This window comes from Larimichthys crocea, chromosome VIII, assembly GCF_000972845.2.
Source record: "Larimichthys crocea isolate SSNF chromosome VIII, L_crocea_2.0, whole genome shotgun sequence".
Classification (NCBI taxonomy): domain Eukaryota; kingdom Metazoa; phylum Chordata; class Actinopteri; family Sciaenidae; genus Larimichthys; species Larimichthys crocea.
Genome location: NC_040018.1, coordinates 28,569,182 through 28,589,726, shown reverse-complemented (window position 1 = coordinate 28,589,726; position 20,545 = coordinate 28,569,182). Strand labels below are relative to the sequence as shown.

The following is a 20,545-nucleotide window of genomic DNA, read 5'->3' as shown; positions in this document are numbered from 1 at the left end:
CAACCAAAGCACCAAACACTGTGAAGGTGAAAATAACTAACCAACTATTAGAGATCAAGAAAGGTTGCTGTTTAATTTGTATACATTACTTAACATTATACTATACCATACTGTATAATACACATACAGAGCTGTACAATACAGGTCTGTTTGTGGACTTATAGGTTGTAAATGATCTTAGAAATTTTATTTTAGGTCCTTGAAAAGAACTTGGAAAAGTTTTCGTCCATGAAAATGTGTTAGGTGATTTTAAAGGTACATTAGGTCAGAACACTGTCACCTGCCACAGGACTCATGATTTATGACAGCACAGCATGATGACCCACTGCAGGGCCTAATGACATCTTCCATAGGAATGTCAGTCAACCTCTGACACATTTTACTGAGTACTGATATCGGAAACTGGACATGCTTGATAACACAACTGTAATTATAGTTAATGCTATAATATAGCATAGCTGTAATCTATTAATCTATATGAAAATGTATATAAATATTATTGCATAAAACTAAATTCTTAGAGTGTAAACTGTCACGTGAAATCACATGATTTCATCTCTGAGCTGTGTCTCATGGCCTTCATCAGCTTATGGTGTTTTCTCAGAAAAGTATTAATAAATAAATACATCATTAAGTATAGATTCTTCAAACTTTAGATTTCAAGTATTTACAAAAGCTCAGACAATACTTCCTGTTCGCCTCTACATTAAGCTGTTTTATTGGGCATGTATTCATTGTTATTTAACCACTTCAGTGTATGGAGTGTGCTGTGAGGACAGGAAGAGGAAGGGAGCAGTCTGCATTCTGGTTTAATGGTAAATCCACATACGTTAACAGTGGGTCATACAGGTTTGTTTTCCATGTAAAATCACATTATTTATTATATAACAAAATAAAAGAGAATCACTTTACAGTAGACTTGAAATAGAATTTGATCCAATCATTCAGGTTCTTGCTCAGAATGGTCTGGTGAAAAATCGAACACAGTACAAATATAGTGTGACCGCACAGAACAACAGACAAATGGTTAAATCCCTGTATAAACAAATTATTTACTCAGTTTGAAATCAGCACCAAAAAATACATTTAGTGGCAGTTTATGTGCCAAACATACTGTATGTGCAACTAAAAATAGTACAGTACGGAAATAATTAAGCATATTTGCACTACAATGGCAAAAAAAAAAAAGAACATAACAAAACCAACCAAACAAAAAGAGACTCATCAATAAAAAGCATGTTATTAAATAATCCTACAACATACAAAAAAACTGTTAACAATGACAACAGGACCACCACTGACAAAAAGATGAATTCCACAATAGTGAAACAGGTCATAAGATAGCACCATTCAACCTCCTGGAAAAGACTGAGGACACACACATGCACACACACGCACGCACGTGCACGCACGTACGCACACACACACGCACACACACACACACACACACACATATGCATGTGAGCTCCATGGGCTGACTTGGGTGATTTTTGAACAGCAGCTGCTGGTGATATTTAATATGAACTGTCTGACCATTTGAAGCTGCAGTCGAAGTGCCACTATGTCCTGACAGAGCACAGAAGTGCCACTATGTCCTGACAGAGCACAGAAGTGCCACTTTGTGCTGACAAAACACAGAAATGCCACTATGTGCTGACAGAACACAGAAATGCCACTATGTGCTGACAAAACACAGAAGTGCCACTATGTGCTGACAGAACACAGAAGTGCCACTATGTCCTGACAGAGCACAGAAGTGCCACTATGTCCTGACAGAACATAGGACAGATCATCTGAGTTTTACTAACGGCAATTGGAAGAATTCACTGCACCTGAACATAAAGAACCAATTAGCAGCAAGCCCTACAAGGATTGTGTGTGTTCAGATGTTTCCTACTGCAACTTCAAAGATCATTTAAAGATGATGATTACCTTCAGACTTTTACTGTCTGAGGTGACAAGCTCATGAAAAAAAAAATATTTCAAGCAGTGAAGAATGAAGCCCTAACCTTTAGTCCACCCATTTCCATTATAGTATTATCAAGTGTCCTGTATCTGGATATGTTGTATGCATCTCATCATGGGCCTTTGAATTTAAACATGTTGTTAAATAAGTGTTCTCAGTTCTGTCTATATTGTGATTAGATATCAATATGCAAACTCGGCAGGCGGAGCCAGTGCATTTGTCAACAAACTCGGTGCGTCTCAAGTCAAAGGAAGTGATAGAGGTTACTCTCTCACGACGTGCAGGCATCTGTAAGTAAGATGATAATCAGGACGAAGCAGTGGAGAAGCTCTGTGACAGTGTGCTAGCTGGTCAAGTCATCCTCATATTGTGCTCTGTCACAGTCACTCGAGACTCTCCTGATGTGACGCTGCTGGATGTGCTCACCTGAAGCGTTTTGACAGGCAGCTTGAGCAGCAGGAAGCGGCAGAGCTTTGTGACCTTTCAACATGTTGTCTTTGTCTTATAGAACTAAACAGCAGGCTGATCAGCAGTATCACTGCTGCTGCACTTATAGCCTGAGCCAATGCCCTGTGCACAAAAGCACATGCAAACCAATGTCAAAAACAAGATAGTAAAGGTGCAACAAACAGGTAACAGTATTAACACTAACAGGTATTTAGCCTTTATTCAGCCTTTTTATGGTCAGACTGCTAACCAGATGTGGTCTAGTCAATCTGATAGCTATCCCATTTCCAAGCTTGAAAAGCAAGTGATTATTAGATTGATCTATTATCAGGATGACAGTGTTGATCAGAGTGCATGTGTAGTTCATGTGAATGTGACTGTCTATTATCTTTGTCACATGTGTCAAAACAGTTATTCTGCAGGTGTATTCTGGGGGATAATACACACCATGGCTGAAAAAAGCAACCAGTGAGTCATCAGAGTTCTGCGAGGGAGTGAAATGAATGAAGGCTGTGAAGATGATGAAACTTTTCTCTTGCTTGTTCATAAACATATTTTTTCATGTTATCGTCATCCATTTTATGGCAGGTGCATTAGAATCGATGCAGCTAGGAAAAACATGCTGGACTGTCATCGGACTGGTGATTTGGCCGATGGAGATGCATACAAGTGTTTTCCGGATACGTGACACTTGAAATGACAAATGTAAATGGAGTTTTCTAAGTTGTGATGAATGAAATGTAAGTTGGACAAAATGAGTGTGGTGTGTAAAAAGGTCAAAAGTTAGGAAAGGTTTAGATCTGATGATTGTTGCAGTTGGTCTCGCTGCCGTGACTTCAATAGCAATGCAAGTGTTCATGGCCTGTGGCAGCACAGCGTGATTTAAAGGTCCAGTATGTAAGATTCAGGGGGGCTTAAATACTTTTCATTCTTGTGTAATACGTTTTTGTTATCTATTATATCTACAGACACCGTAGGTCCTCTTCTACGGACGACGCCATCGTGAACCGCCATGTTTCTGCAGTCACCCCGTAATCCAAACAGGCTTGGCTCTGGATCAGGCTTTTTGTTGTTTTTTTGTGCATGCACGAGTGTAGGGAGTTCCATTCCACAACAAGACCACTAAATGTCACTAAATTATACACACTGATCCTTTAGACAAGCCCATGGTCAGGATGATGAGCACTGCTCATACCGACCCCGACCTTACAGGACTTGAACTGCAAAACAAAAATTTGCTCCGAGGTGCACAGTTGATCTGAGTGAGTTTAAATAAATCTTAAAGAGACTAATATTGTTGGCAAGAAAACATGAAGTCCATCAATGGACTGCATCTGAAAGGAAACAAAACAACCATGTACCCTTAGAGTGTATGTTTACGGTTCCACCATGTTCTGCTACATGAGCTATCCACGGCCCTCAAACAGACCTGTGGATCAGTGGGTCTCCTATCATTAGCTTGGTCGATTCACTGTAATCCTACAGTATTTTACCATGGCTCCTGATCAATTCTTACACATTATTACAGCATACTTAATTAATACTTAAGTATCATCATTTTACTTATGTATAAACCTATTTACTAGTTATTTGAAATTGCAACAATTGGCTATAATACAGTACAACAGAATAAAAGATACAAAGGAGAGCATAATTAAGGAAAAGGAGGAAGGGGAGAGCTCTGGTTAACTCATAATCCTATGTTATCTGGTAGACCTGCCAGAAAAAAAGGTCTACACAACATCAAGCACTTATTTTCAATCGTTCTGTGCAATAAAGCCGCCTGGATTGGCGTTCTAAAGGCTCCCCCGATTTCTTTCGTTTCTTTTCTTTTTTTCTTTTTTTATTTTTGGTGTACAGCAAAAGAAAAAACTGGACATCTTCAAGTCTTCATCAAAACTAGAAGCACATGAGCCCATTTAAACTGTACACTTGTACTTATACTTGCCATTTTTCTTCTTTAAATACAAAAAAGTTCCACCAATAATAATAGAAATTGTTTTCTTATAACATTTAACATTATTAAAAACATTTACAAAAAAAAGGAGCTCCGTCTGGAGGAAAAGTAGGTGCATTTGGTCATTAGCTCTTGTGCAGTATTTTCTTGGCATAAAAGTCCCTACAGGTTTCACAGCAGCGCTGATACCACCTCATGTCCTGACAGAGGTTCTTCTCTCGGATCACACGACAGTACACCGTCCACTGGTCCCCCATGCATTTGTAGGTCAGAGCAGCTGTGGGGTGGTGTCACGAGAGAGGCAGCAAGTCAATATTCACAATTTCAACAAGTCATCCAAACTAAATAACAAAATTCAGTGTTAACTGCAATCTCTATCCTAAAGGGTTGATGAACTTATTGAGCGCTTAAAGCCAAACTGACGACCCAAGTGCTCTTGACGGAAAACATCCAAAGTACTAGTCTCAGGTGCCACATTGTTGAGCCTATCGTAGCTACGTGAATACAGGTGGGGGTCATCCATTATCTGGGCTACAGTCCTTGTTGGGTTTAGTGAGTTGTTATTGCAGATTATTCCCCAACTTTTCATCAAGATCTTCTGTACTAACTGACACAAGTTCTTAATCCAACCCAGTAAGACAGAGAGAAAGAGACACTTTACTTCATGGCTGAAAGGCTGAAAGACAGACTCTGAGATAGATAGAAGGTTCAAGGTTTCATTCAATATATTCAAGGTTTCGTTCAATATATTCAAAGTTTCATTCCATATATTCAAGGTTTCATTCAATATAGTCAAGGTTTCATTCAATATATTCAGACTTCATTTAATATATTCAGACTTCATTCAATATATTCAAAGGTTTAATTTCCTGAACGGCATGCCTAGATAGATAGATAGATAGATAGATAGATAGATAGATAGATAGATAGATAGATAGATGTCTCACCTAGCCTGGGGGAGGTGATGGTGTTCACATTGATTTTCTCGTTGCAGGCGCCTTGGTGACAGGGTCGGTAGGTCGGTGGTCTCAGCGTCACTGGGCAGTCGTTACCGTGACGACCGGTCACTTTGTGCATACACTGGACCACTCGTGACTGCAGGCCCTTTCCGCAGGATGACGAGCACTGAAAGAGCCGGTTAAAAAGGGGGGTCAGTTCTCGACGCTCATACTGTGACCAGAAGTCCTGAGGAAGGTAAAGTCAAATGTGCAGTCTTCTCTCCTGTGTTTTTACACTTACCTTTAAAATTTCATCACATGAACCAGATAAAAGTTATTTTTCCATTTTTATGACAGGCCATTTGAATAACCATCGTCTGACTCACTTTGCTGCACAATTCAAACTCATACAAGTCCTAATATGAACAGACAGCATTTAAGTTCTAAGTATTGGCCATCATCAGATGATTCAATCCAATTATTTCTATGAGCAAAGTGATGAATTGAATGGGCATACTTCATAAAGCAAACACAGAGGTGTTCCAGCCCTACATGGCGGCGTTTTGCTGCTGTAGCTTCTTCATTTTGTGTTCGTCTGACACGACTTTCCAGATCAAGAAATGTCATTAAAAGTTAATAATACTGTCATACCAGCGGTGTAATGGAGCTCATATGGTGTCTCACAACAACTCATTTGTCAAGCATCATTATACTCTCAAATGGTTTTAGCTGTTTGCCCCGCAGACACAAAGAAGTGATGATGAGAGGAGAAGCACAAATAGAAACAGTGAAGCCCTGAAGGTCAAAGAACAGTTCCCGGGACTATTTGAATCTACTTAAAGACCGGAAAATGTGCTTGGGTGTCCAAGACCATAATTCAACTCGTTCATCACATTTCACACTCGGTCCCGGTCGGTAACAACAGTGATGTAGTCGAAACACTTATCTCACTCATCTGTATCTGCTCAAAATCCATCAATCACTGAAGGATAAATGTTTTATTACAAATTGGATCTTAAGTTATACATATAACAGACCTTTGGACTGGAGTAGAGTCTGATTTTATGACTGCCTAAGCTTGATTACATCTTAACCTCGCGTGGTTACCACTGGGTTTAAAGAGTGTCATACCTTGGACCAGTCTCCTGTCTTCCACTCGTAACATTTGGAGTGGTCCTCGCAGGGCTCCTCTTGAGTGGGCTGGGACAGAGGATCGCAGAGACCCTGAGGGTTTGTACACGTCACTGTCCGCGTACGAACACCTTGACCACAGTCTGATGAGCACTGGAGGAAGTTGTAAGCAGACAGAAATGTTAATCGAGTTATTCCTATCAATAATGCTGTTTTTTTTTTGTTTTTTTTTTTAGCATTTTCAGCAAGACTGTACCTCAAGAGACCGACAGCAACAATAACTACACCACATGACAGTGATCCTTTAATGTGGTGAAAAGTTTGGTAGAAGTGGTTTGTTATTAAATTATGCTTGAGAACATGAAAGGCCATAAAACATTTCCTCACCGTCCTTCCTTCTGTTTAAAGGAGAGCAGTTCAATTTGGGATGGTGATCGCTAAAAAGATGATTTTGCGAGTGTGGAAAACGGATTCTGTGCCTACTTATAACCTGTAGTTGGGAGAACTGTCAAACACTTTACACCTTGAGAGATTGAGATTCTGCATTGAAGATAGAGGGGATACGTTCGATAAAACATGGGACCCAGTACTGAATTACCTTAAAAACGTGAGCCCATAGACACTGGCTATTGTAACCTCACAGTGCATACAAAAGTATGATCTTGTATATGTCTACTGACCTATTTATTTTACTGGTATTATTTATTTTATTTTTTATTTTTTGCTTTTATATTCCGTGTATAGTAGATAATCATTTCATGACCATGAAATATCGTTGTAATGCTTGATGTGCAGTGTTCTTTCCTCTTTTTCATTTTTATATGTATATATATTTCTCTCTTTTCTCTATTTTGAAAATCAATAAACATATTTCAAAAATTATAATAATATATTTCCTCACCGTCATAAAACTCTGCTTCTACTAAACCTGGCCAACATGGCCAAAACTGATCAGGATCTTAAAGCTCAGATAACCATGAAATCCACCTCACATTTTAAACTGAAGAGGTGTTTCCCCAAAAACATCCCATTCAAGGTCGTCACTAGCCCATGCCTGCTGGTACTAACCCCTGTGTTATCATCCAGATCCACCAGAGGCCCCTACCTGCCTCCCTCCATGGTTGACAGATAAGTTTCTGCAGCTGCCTGCGATCACTCAGCGCCGCTCAGTGGGAGCATATCTGACCCCTCTCTGCCCCGCTCTCTGCTTGAATGCAATAACTTTGCTACAGACTTCCTCCCAGAGGTTGACTTGTCTTCAGTTTATTGCGTATTTTTTGGTTCCTAAGAAGGGATTCTCCTGTCTGTTACTTAAATTGTCATTGTTGATATATTGCATCTTCAAGTCTTTACTGTTATCCACTGATGTTTCAACCTAGACCCTTTGTTCATGTGTTTTGTGGCTCAGGGACTAATGGGCACAACCATTTCTGAAGGGTTACACACAAAAACATCAGAAGATAGGCAAGATAAGATTGAGAAGTTAACCTTTAAGCACTGTTTGATGTAAAATGAGTGTGAAAAGTGATTGATCTGATCCCTTTTGACATTTTTTAAAGAAGACTTTAATGTTTTAATACGACCTCCCTGCTGCCTTGAGAAACGTGCAAGAAATTAAGAGCAAAACACTTTTTTGAAAATACTCTAAGATCGGTCATTAATGGAAAATAAGGCCTTGATCTGGCCACGGATCTCACGTGTGACATCAGCACAGTGTATGTATGATGTACCTTGGACCACTCTGAAGCCTCCCACACGGTGAGGCAGAGACGGCCCTCACAGCCCTGCAGAGGAGGAGGTTTTCCTCCTTGGCAGTACAGGTCCCTGGTGTGGATGAGCGAGCCGTTCTGTAGGTGGTAAACACAAACCACCTCCCTCTGCTGAAGACCTTTACCACACGTGACGGAGCAGGATCCCCACTCTCCTGTCACCCACCTGTAACGGAGTTCACAGGGTTACAGTCTATTTGATATGATCCAGCCGTCTGATTGGTTATACCAATATTAAAAGTTCATAATCACAGAGAAAGTTTAACTCTGCTGCCACAGAGCCAGCCGTGAGTGGACAGCTACAGACAGACAGTTACTCTGCTGAGCTCCCTGTGATCGCCGTCACTGTGGCGCGTTACAGACTAATTCAATAGTTGTCCTCACATATCTTAAATATTTTCCCGATTCTGTTGTCCTAACACAGAATGAGGATGAAATAATTTCATCATCACGATTCATAAATGCTAGCAGCTGTCACTTCCATGCTGCCGCACCGCGGTGCTGATAAAATCATTGTCTTATAATTGTGGGTTAATGACAACAGCTGTGCAGTGTATTTGACTCTGTTGACATATAAAATGAGTGATGACAGAGAAGATTCGAGGTGACTGTCACACGGCCCCAGACCTTCACTTTGCAGCGTTCACCATCGTTTAGTAAAAACTGGATTGCACACACAGAGGCAAGTGAGATTTAAAAAAATTTGATTATTCATTCTGTAAGTCTCATCTGAATCGTTTTCTTGCTTGTGTTTATGACTGAAGACGTGAAAAATCTTCTGCAATAAAGTTGCTTTCTTCTAAGGCGCTCCTACAGTAGGTCATTTCTCCTTCTTGTAATACTCATTTTGGCCACAAGAGGCTGTCTTGTTTTCTCACTTGCCTCTGGGGGCTTTTTATAAAAACAAAATATTCATGAACCTGAAAGGAGAACTTGAAAAAGAACATGTAAACAAACAATAAAACAATGCACAGATGATGCTTTACTTGTATATACAGACTGAACATAAGAATAAGAATCTGATCAGCTGTTCACTGTGTCACACTGTGTATTCTGAACATTGTTTAAGTGTATTGGTCATAGAAATAAAAGTTAATGATTTACAATTGCAGCAGGTCAAGACTGATTAACCAGCAGTGTGTGTGTGTGTTTGTGTGTGTGTGTGTCTCACCGGTACTGGCAGGGGTGTGAGTTGCAGAGTCGCACTTGTGGGTGTGGTCTGTTTTCAGGATGACAGTAGCTGCTGTTGACCACCTCCATGGTTTTATTGGCTATCCTCATACAGGAAACCACCGTCCTCCTCTCACCTGCGCGCACACACACACACACACACAAACACACATATACAGGTCGGTCTTCTATGTGTTCTCAGGGGTTTTGGATCTCCAGAATAAGAGTTTGTTCCTGTAATGGACTGACTTTTATTGTGTCTCTGTCTATGCATGAGTCTGAGTTTCTGTAGTTGGCTGGATGGTTGGACTGGCTGACAGAGGAGTGTCTGAGTCTGTTGAAGTTTCAGGAGGGGAATGCTAGTTTATTTTTTTGTAAAAGCATATTTTACACTTTATGGTCCTTCATGGTCTATTCTGATGGGGCTTTGAGTACAAACTTCTGGGATTCATCATGTTCTGAAAAACAGAGGCTTGGCTGGGATTATGTCATTATGGTTGGTTTGTAATGACTTTGCCAAGCGGGACAATGGAAAACAAGTTGATATTAAAACCAGCGAGAACAGCAAAGAAAAAACAGTAATGAGACGGCATGGGGCTTTTAAGAATGTCAAGAAGTTACTTTTATTATTTTGACATGCTGATATGAAGACATCTATTCCTTATTTTTGTTTTTTATAGGAAATATTGTGAAATCTTGTGTATAAAATTGAGTCTGTAACTTTTCTACTGTTCCGATTATTTATATCATTTGTGGAGGAAAGATGATGTAAGATATACATATACATCATATACATGCTGGGCAGACTTACAGAGTGTGTATATATGTATGTGTACACTAAAACTGGATTCTTAGCTCAATGCCTTCTGGGATTGATTGGGAATGGAGGACATTGGGTGGGGCAATGAGACTGTCCTCACATGAAAACAGTTCCCCTCTTGAGTCGACTGTGCGTTTAAAGAACCCAATGTGTGCTTTGGATGTCAAACCATGCATCTATGTTGGATCTCAAGCGGGCAGATAATCTCTAATCCTGCATCAAAAAGAGCTAAACTGAGCGGTGGTGGTCTCACCCTGATCTGCTCCACCACTAATCCAGAAGCACCTGACCTTGTCTCCTGGATAAAAGCAATGGACTGCAACTTCAAAGTGCTCTCCTCACATGTCATTTGAAATATTTTGAGCGCTGGATACCAACATTACAAAGCAATAAGCAGCAGTAGGGTGCCTGACAATTAAGACCGCCTTGCTGTGTTCCTGTGGAGAAGCTTGGTACATTTTGTTTGTGGTCTTCTCCATCACTGATTCCTGCTGCTTGTACTTTGTGTCTGTCGTGGAAATAAAGTACATTAATAACTCTACCCTAATTGTCTGTGTGTTGCATTTGGGTACATGTCAAAGTAATAACAACAGGCAGGAGCATCACACTGCCTCCACTGAGTTGCCTTCTTGACATTATGTAAGTCAGTTTTTCACTTCAGTGTCAGTGGTGATAATGTGATGGCTGATCGATGTATACTATGTTAGTTATTAGGTAGACCTTTCTAGTTCTGGACAGGACACCATTTCTGAATTCTTTCTGTCATTGATTTAACAGGTTTCTGAAACATTCTTTGATGGTTTTGGTCCATGTTGACTCACGCAGTTTCTGTAGATCTGTCCGCTCCACATTTCCATGGATCCATGCGGTTTATGCCAGATTCTGACACTATCCTCTGCACCATTTTCTGTAAACTCTATAATCCATCATCTCTGTGATAGTCAAACCACATCGTCAGGCACCAGCAATCATCACATGGTCCAAGTTACCTAGAGAGATTATTTTGCCATTCTGATGTTTGGTCTAAAATCCACCTGAACCTCTTGAGTGTTATGGAGAAATTGCTGCTGAAGTCAAAGGTCAATGGTGAGGTCAGGAGGGAGCCTCTGATGTCTTATGCTGTATTATATATTGACGCTTGATCAAGGAGAATTAGAGACACTCTCAAAGTTCATCAGAAGTGCCTGAGTCAGTCTCACATTCTGCCCAACTCATCCTGGTGGATCGACTTTAAACCCCAAGATAACACCACAAATACTACACGCCCAGAATTAGTCAAAGAGAATGTCTTTACCCATGGAGGTGTTATTGTCAGCATATTCTAGTCTGGAGCTACTGTTGTCCGATTATGTTGATGAAACGTCAACGGTGGAGCTACTGTTGTCCGATTATGTTGATGAAACGTCAACGGCGAACTATCTATTATGTCTAGGAAGGCAACCTTCAGTTCCTTCAATCTGGGTCACCACAGTGTTGAGATAAACTGGCACCTACTGTTCCCAACCAAAGCCAAACAATTAGTACTGCCGAGGACCTCAAAGCCCACAACGTAAGGATAGAAATTTCCATAACATTGACCAGTCTTGGTCAACAACCTTTTCCACATGACTTTCTGATTGGACTGAATGTCTACATGTCTTCAGAGGACACTCCTTGTACATTATTATGGGAATAACTCTTTGATACCATCCTGTCCTAATGACTGGAGTACACACAGTGACTGAGATGAGGCAGCTTTGTGTTGTCACAATGATTGAAACACAAAGAGATTTGTGTAGTAAGGTTGTTCATACTGTGTTTTTTCTTAGGGACACCTGATGTATCTATAACTAGCGTTAATGTATTTGCTTACCACATCTCCATGCAAAGACAAAAAAACAACAACACTGAGAGGTTCGCTGGTAATCATGACTCAGGATCCTTATTATCATGGGAAAACGATCTCATAATTTGATCCAGGAGACGAGGTCAGGTGCTTCAGGATTAGCGGTGAAGCAGCTGGGGGGTCAGACCACCACAGCTTTGTTTATCTCTTTTTAATGGTGGATTAAAGTTTATCTGTCTGCGTGAGATCCAGCACACACGCCATAGTGAGGGATATCAAACTGAGCTCAAATTTAGCAAGGATTTGAAGGATCTTTATTTTCTGAAAGCAAGAACTGGTGAGCATGAAGATAACGTACTCGAACTATTAATCAGTAGATGAGATAAACATGGTTAATATGACTTCATTTCATTCCTTTATCTGAAGCTTTAAAGATATTGATCTTGATGGTGTTTCGTACATTAACACTTAACAATAAAGTGAAAAAATAAATTGGGAATTGTTTTTCTAAGGCATCTTAAAGGTCCAGTGTGTAGCTTGTAATGGTGGCATCTAGTTGTGTAGTTGCTGATTGTAACAGTGTTCAGTTTGTTCGTTCTGGACTAGATATACAGCAAGAACTTTACAAGAACAAAGCCTCACTGTTCTTGTATTGAATGAACATTTTTTACAGATTATTTTTACAGTAATAAATCTTACATTTATTTTATCTCCAGTCTCATTCGAGTTAGCATTTTTTAAATTTCTTGGCTTTGTTTTACTTGATCTAAATTTCCCTCTCAGGACTCATGACGAGATCTTGACTCTCGGCTCCGTCTCATGTTCTGTCAGTCGAATCAAGTGTATTTGTAAAGCCCGTCATCACACACAGTGGTGTCTAATGGTTCCTAAGCCTGTTTGATATCTAAGAAAACACGGATAAACTTCCCCAAAAAAATCATCAACACTTACACAAGAGGCAATTCCAAGAGAAATAAACCAGATGAAATTCACAAAGAGTGATGTGTTACCTCCTCCACATTGGACTGTACAGTCCTGCCAGCTGCTGTGTGTCCAGATATAGAGATACTCTGGTTCTTTCTGCTCTTCACTGCTCCTGTCCTGAGTTGTGTTCATAGACACCGTGTACTCATAGTGGATTCCATAGCTCTGGTCATGAAAGAGCAGCACCTGGGAACACGACAGAGATTCAAAGCTCAAGACGTTACAAACGTCATTTTTAATGTTCATAGTGATTATAGTTATAACTTTATAACATAAATGAAGAACACGTTCAAACAGCCTATAAGTCAGGGGTCCCCAAACTTTTTTTGGTGCGGGCCACATCAACTTGCCTTTCTGTGATGGGGGGCCGGGGTCAGTCTATAACTGAAATGATATCAGTCCCACCAGGATTTCGCGGGGCCTTTTTTGAAATAGTTGCGGCCTAAAATCCCTGATGTTGCATGAGGTTTTCAAAAAAATTGCGGTGAAAGTTGCGGTGCTTTTTACATTTTTGTTGTGATTCTGTTGCGGGAGGAAGTGAAAGTTGCGCTAAGTCGGATTCGACAGTCGAGGAGAGGGCACAGCGAGCACTAAGTCCACGGCCCCGGGAAGTGGTGAGGTCCAGGCAGGAGGGTGCTGTAAAGCTCGCGGCCGGAGCCGTGAGTCACCTTCGCCCTCGAGCCTTTCCAAGTCGACCCAGAGCCGGTCGCGGCGCACCGCCGCAGAGGAAATGCGCCTGGCAGAGGCCAGCCAGCACCGGGGAGAGGTCCCACGAGGGGATCCTCCCGCACCGTGCGGCCGTCCCTGACCCGCCGAGTTGAATCCCCCGGGCAGACTGCGCAGAAGTTGATCACGAGCAAAGTCACGTCGGAATATACCATTGTGTGAGGGGATGAAAATTAGCTAGTACTGTAAATAGTTCGTAAATAAGGTAGATTTTAATTAGAATGCCAAGCTTAATCATTAAGTGTGGATATTTTATAATAGGAAAATGCAATTTTGAAAAATAGGCCATGTTTAGAGGGATTGTTTGGGATCGTTAAGTGGGCCACTCCAATTGTTTAGGCGGGCCTGATGTGGCCCGCGGGCCGTAGTTTAGGGACCCCTGCTATAAGTGAAGCGCACAGTTAGAGGTATATGTTTATAGTGTGCAGTTATCTGTCAGCTATGGAACATTGTAATATGCTCAAATTAACTGTGAGCATCGATCAAAATTCATAGACATTTATCTCTCACATCGCGATAATATTCAATGTAACGCTCATTCATCCAGGTTAGACACCCACGTCTACAATGCATCATCAGCATATTTTGGTCTACTGTGCTTACAGTGCAATAAGCAAATTGAATAAAGATATCACATGAGAAGGAGTGCTGATGTGCTGAAAATCACTCCTGTGATTTGGTTGTAGGCATGAGGCTGCAGCTCTACACGCTACACGTATTAGTTTACAGCAATAAGTGACAACACATTATGTAAATAACTTTTTTTTTTTTGCCTCGAATCACTTTGCGACTGCACTGCGACTGCACTCTTGCCAAGAAATGTTTTCCTGGACAATAAATTGTTAGCTACTTTATCTATGTCTACACCAGCTGCTCTGTATCATGTATGTTTGTCTGTATGTTCTGTAATTTTGCTTTTTAGCTTCAAATTGTTAATCGGTCTAATCTAAATTAACTAATTAGAAGTCTGGCATTTCAAACTTGGGTCAAACTGAACCCTAAATTGCCCAAATTGTGTGTGGATGCGATTATTTCATTTCTGGATCCTGAACGTGAGCGTTCTCATTCTCTCTCCACATCGATGGTTCATTCTAGTCACCCCCTCTGCCCCTGATGCCCTATGAAGTTTAAAATGCGTTGCTGAACATCCTACTCTGGATGAGTGACATGGACATGTGAAAATGTTTAATATACCCTAAAGACCACATGGAAAGGCATATTTCTTATTAGGTTCTACACAATAACAGCAGCCACCATCTCTTTCTGAGTCTGGAGTTTGTTTTCAGCACTCCACGGTGCTTTTGTGGCTCTCATCTGTAGACAGTCTCTGCACTGTTTGACATGATTCTTGTGTTAGCGGTGTCTGAGTGTGTTGTGGGAGCTGGTCGGCAGAATAATTTGTAAAGTTTCAGTTTTCTTGTCCGTGTCAGACTTTTCATATGCAAACCACGTCGCCGCGACAACAGTAGGCCCTCTTTTAGGTCAGAGTTCCTTTTTTTTTTGTCTGGTCGGAACCCTTCACTTGTTCTGTATCACGCTGGCTAACATTTTTCTATTGTCACATGATTGAAGATGATATCACAGAGCACTACCCACTTAGTTTGGTTAAAGCAACTTTGGCTGAACATTGGATTGAATTTCTCAGTCTATTCACCACATAAAGGTCAGTACAGACCCGACTGTGACCATGGGCTCTTTCTACATATACATGTAAGAGCCAGGGGAGTGCTGTAATCAGATTTAAAACTGTCTTTTATTATGGGTAGGGCTGTAAGTATAAGCTGATCATTGCTGCAGTGGGCTTCCAACAGAATTCTCATCTTGTCAATAACCTCTATCATTGTTCGTGCAGCCTTTGCTGCTTGTATTATTCCCTATGCAGTCAAATAAACAATCAAAGTTTCCTGATTAACATCCCCTCCCTTCTCAAATTGGCCACATGGCCTCCTCAGTTCACATGTCTAACCATGGTTGTTAGCTGTGGCTTACAGTAGCCTGCATCCTGTTGCTGATCAAACTGTCTGTGCAGGCTAACATCTTTGTCCTCTCCTTGACAGACACTACAGTAGACCTCTACTAATGTGAAGTGAAAAGAAAAATGGGGAAATGCAGAACAGATGCTGAATATGTACAGGAACAGCAGCTCAGGCCAGAAAATAGAATATTGTGGTACAGCTCTCTACTAAATACAAATGATATACACTGCAAAGAAAACCCGTTTTTGAAGCAATAACATCTGAACTGAAAAGAGGCTTGGACCTTTTCTGACTTGAGATTCATTAGCTTCCATTACAGCCCAGACCGCTGTCTTACAACTATGCCCAATAGTGCAATCGACTGTAAAGCCATGTCTCCAGCTCTCCACGCTGTGGCTGTGTGTGGGCTTTTATCTTGATACACAGAAAAATGATATTCTTCTTTATCAGCTTTTCATTTCCAAAGATTTTTGAATAGAAAAAAAACAAACAAACAAAAAACATTCTGGATATAAAAGAGGTTAATGTCTTTTAACACTTTTAACGGCGTGATTTAACAGTGTGCAATTGCTTGTGATGATGCAGCGCTCTCACTCAGTGTTGGACCAAATTCAAAGCTTGTTGTCGCTATTAGTCACTCTGACACAAAATGGCTCCTCATAAATGTGTTAATGTTGTGTATTTATGTAAAAAAAAAAAAACTCTTGATCTAGCTATCAACCTTAAAAAATGTATGTAATGGGATTACATTTAAACCAAATATTAAATGTTATTATTAGAAATTATTATTATGAATGATGAATTCATCCACAAGTAGGTTTTATAATGTAGGATCAATTCTTTTTTATGGGTTCTTGTTGTAAACTATTAATGATACGTTAATCAAATGCATGAACATGTTCACCATATGCATGGTAGGTAAAAATATCTAACTATAAACCTGAATATCTAATTTACAGTTAATGATCAATACACACACACAAACTAACATCATGCACAGTCAACAGTCACATTAGCACCAGCAGGATGTTCCAGTCCTGCTGTTGTATCTGGGGTGCATCGTGATAAAACACAGAACAGGTTGTCTAATGTGTTTACCATCAAGTGTAAGGGGCTCTTAGTGGGTCCCCTGGCGGACATCTTCTCCCACAGTCCCCTCCTAACGTAGCGCACTGTGGTCCCGGCCAGCTCAAACTCTCCTGGAAGCTCGATCTTCCAGTCGTTGTTGATGGACCTCTCGCTGGAGTCTTTCAGGGCTGTGAGGAAGACGCGTGAGGTCAGGACTAACACTTTCACACGCATAGACACGCATTCTGCACAGTTACACAGTATGTGTCACCCATTCTTAATTTAATGATTAATAAAAGTTCTTTCAAAAAGTACAAAGATACAGAGTTGTAGTTAAGAGTAGTCTAGCACAAAGACTTGAAGCATCGGAGAAACAACATTAATGCACCTGCCAACACGTCTAAAGCTTACAAATGAACATGTTGCTTCTTCTTTGTTCAATCAACACATAATTGTAAAATAATTTCAGGGGTGAGTTACACAATTTCCTGACTAGTCTCGCATCGCCACAGCGATTGGGGAAACGTCTAGCTCAACCGATTTTCATTCTGCCATGGGGAAAAAATGCTGTGGCTGGTTTGTATTTCTTTTGTTGTATTTTCCTTTTGCAAAATGATGTGTCTGGGGGAACTTGTTTTACTGGAACACTTGCACATGGGGCAATGAGCTTTGGCATTAAAACACTTAAATGCCTCCAAAAGGGAAGAACTGCTGGCTTGTTTACGTTCGTACCTTTGGCAACCAGACTAAGGTTAAAGGTAATTTGTGCAGGTCTGTTGTTTCACATAGCAACAGGGACTGTGAAAACAGGCAGGTAATAGATGGCAGGCATATACCAACAGCCTATCTACAGCCACACTATTGCCTGACTGCCATCAGGTCACTGTCACTGTGAGGAGTCTTTTTTTTCAGTCTGCCAGGTACGTGATCAAAACCAAATCTGTGCTCACTGACCATACTGCATACTGTGCTGTAGGTCGAGAGGCTCCATGGAGGTGCCGGGTGGATAAATATGTGTTAAATTGCTCAAACACTAAAGTGACATTTCTAAAGGTTAAATGTGAAAAAAGAGCTCATTCTCAAGTGCTCAGAGCAGTTTGCTTCTTCAGCTGCTCCCTTCCTCAACCATAAAAAGGGCAGCTCTGGACAGTCTATTAAAAGAACCCTTGAAGTGGATTGTGGGCTCTCTGAAGCCCGGCCAACTGACTACCTCACCACATGTCCAGATTAGTACTTCACTCTCTCAGGCTGTGTGGAGTTGGGCTTCACATTTAGTTGGAATAAACCATAGTTTAGTCCTTGGACATCACCAGAGGAAGTCCATTCAAACAACCAAATGTTTGTTGTCTAATCAAATCTCAACAAGTTGTGTGTGTGGTCCATGAAATAATTGACAGAACTACAAAAAAAAAGTTATCTACTGAACTGTAATTATCCTAAATGTTAGCCTGGAGATAAAACAGTAATTACTGTACAAGTGTAAAAATGGTTAGGCCACCCATGAGCGCTCTGCAGCCTTGGGTTAAGGTTCAGTCAGGTAAGAACGTCAAGTCTAAAAAGCCCCAATGAGGGCACCAGATGGTAGACATATCTGATCATTACTAGTAGGGCTGGGTATCGATTCAAATTCACAAGAATCGATTTGATTCGATTCTCAAGACTGAGAATCGATTATCATAATCCGATCCGATCCAATCCGATCTCGATTTGGGTTAGTGTTATTAAAACCATTTTTTGGTCGCCTGAAGCCCTCGTTTTCAACAACGGAATACGGGCGCATATCTTTGTAAATGTAACCCGCAATCGCCTCAGTTATTTTAAGAGAACGTACAGAAGTGGCTGGTAGTTGTAGAGTTTTCCTTGAGTGTTCTTTTGTCTGTAGTTTTATTATATTTCCGGTGAATTTCCATTTTTCCCACAGTGCACGCCTGTTTCAATTCAATGACGCGACTAGTGGGGTTAAAGTTCACCGGGGGAAAATGTATTAAAATTTTAATTTAATTAAATCGATCTTTGGATGTACGAATCGATCTTAAGGAATTAATATGCAAATCGATTCTGAATCGGAAAATCGATTTTTTCAACACAGGCCTAATTACTAGTCTCTTATTGGCTGCCTACAAAACATCCATGTGCTCCTGTTTCATCTTAACCCTACGATCAGCTGTTCCTGTGCTGAGCCTGCAGAAGTGATTAGAAGATTAGTTTGCCTGCTCAAATGTGAACAGGACATAGACAGATCAGGGTTTGACAGAATTACAAAGGCTGTTATCAATGTACTTTTACATAACGTTAATATGGTCAGGTTTCTCAGCTCCTCTAATCAAGGGTCTCTCGTCAGTTGGGAGGTCCCCTTACCATCACCCCATATCTATTTAGACAGTTGCTACCTAAAGAAAGATCTATGGTGAAAATACTTTATGAAGTAATCATAGATTATTAACACTATCCAGTGAGCATGAAAACCATTTAAACATCCAAACGCCAGTTTGTTTTATTAGATTTAAGTTAAAAATGAGAACTGAACAAGAAGTTCAGTCCAGTCAGAAATGTTGTGGACCAATCCATCCATCCATCCATCCATCCATCCATCCTACTACTAAAGCAGTTGTATGTAGAACATTAATAGCAGCTGACAATCGTTCATAAGGAAACATGTTATTGAAGTTAGCAGCGATCGTTCTGAAGGACCTTGAGGACACCCTGTAAAACACAAAGCATCATTACCCAGAAAGCTATGCGAGGGTTTGTCCTCCACAACTTTGATCCTCCTGGCTCCTGCGGGGATAACCACAGCCTCGATGTAGCCTGAGAGAGAGACAGAAATATGAGGTGAAAACAAATTCACAGACAAACAAATAAAAAATTAAAATAAAAAAGGTTTTCCTTCTTTTTTTAGTCATCAGTTTCATAGTTTTAACTCTAAGCATCCTGTATAGGTTTCTATCTGTTTCTAATGTACCTGTTTCATTTGAAAATGTTCATAATTTATTTAATATGTTTTTAGTAGTAATGTGTGTTATCTTCACCACAGCTTCTCTGGTTTAAAGGATTTTGAACATTTTGCTGCAGTGTGGCATTGACCGGCAGAGCACAGGAGGTCTATTCATCATCGTCTTCAGCAGACAGTCAGAAGTATTTGGTTGTCAACTTAGCTGTGTTAAAAGCGTATAAGTTGGTCCCTGAGGCTTACCCCCAGAGTTTTTTGGAACTTGAAGGAAAGGGGGAATAAGCAGTCCCACATGGAATTTGCTCATGATTTAACAGCTCATTTTACAGGCTGATGTTCCGCATTAAGTTTTGAGAAGCTCTGTGACTTGATAGTCTTAAAGGCAGTTTGAAATGTCTGTACGTGAGAGCGCTGCACGCACATCTATGATCAAAAGGTAAAAGTGGCTACAGAAGTGTTCATTCTTTTGTCAATTCATATAAGTCAGATGAGAGAGATCATATCATTTTGTCATAATATGAGCATAAGATGAAGTCGAGACAAAATGGGCCTTCGGTGTTTGTTTGAATGCGTCTATACTTAAATTGTCTGTGGTGACTGTAAAAAGTGAGGAGCAGGAAGAAGCTTTACCTGCCTAACTCGATTTGTTCTAAGTGAGGAGCCAGTCAACGCTACATTTCTGCTTCAATACTGCCATTCTCAGAGGACAGTGACACAGAGCTGAGCTCCTGTTTTGATGCATTTTGATCTATTCCAGGGACGTCCCGCTAATTTGGGAAATGATTCGGCAGGAGGGCGCGCTTGGGGTGATGTTCCAT

At 40.6% G+C, this 20,545-nt stretch overlaps 1 protein-coding gene across 2 annotated transcripts in view; it reads right to left on the bottom strand.

Annotated features, from left to right (window-relative positions):
• Nucleotides 1-725: 725 nt before the first annotated feature.
• adamts17 (ADAM metallopeptidase with thrombospondin type 1 motif, 17) overlaps nucleotides 726-20,545 on the bottom strand; it is a 121,496-nt gene continuing 101,676 nt past the window's right edge. For both annotated transcript variants that reach the window (XM_027281876.1, XM_027281877.1), the window contains 8 exons: nucleotides 19,505-19,585; nucleotides 16,808-16,965; nucleotides 13,034-13,193; nucleotides 9,380-9,515; nucleotides 8,170-8,374; nucleotides 6,440-6,592; nucleotides 5,318-5,495; nucleotides 726-4,647 (listed from right to left, as the gene is read on the bottom strand). In XM_027281876.1, the coding sequence (XP_027137677.1) occupies nucleotides 4,496-4,647; nucleotides 5,318-5,495; nucleotides 6,440-6,592; nucleotides 8,170-8,374; nucleotides 9,380-9,515; nucleotides 13,034-13,193; nucleotides 16,808-16,965; nucleotides 19,505-19,585 (1,223 nt within the window). In that variant the 3' untranslated portion in view covers nucleotides 726-4,495. The remainder of the gene's footprint in view (nucleotides 4,648-5,317; nucleotides 5,496-6,439; nucleotides 6,593-8,169; nucleotides 8,375-9,379; nucleotides 9,516-13,033; nucleotides 13,194-16,807; nucleotides 16,966-19,504; nucleotides 19,586-20,545) is intronic.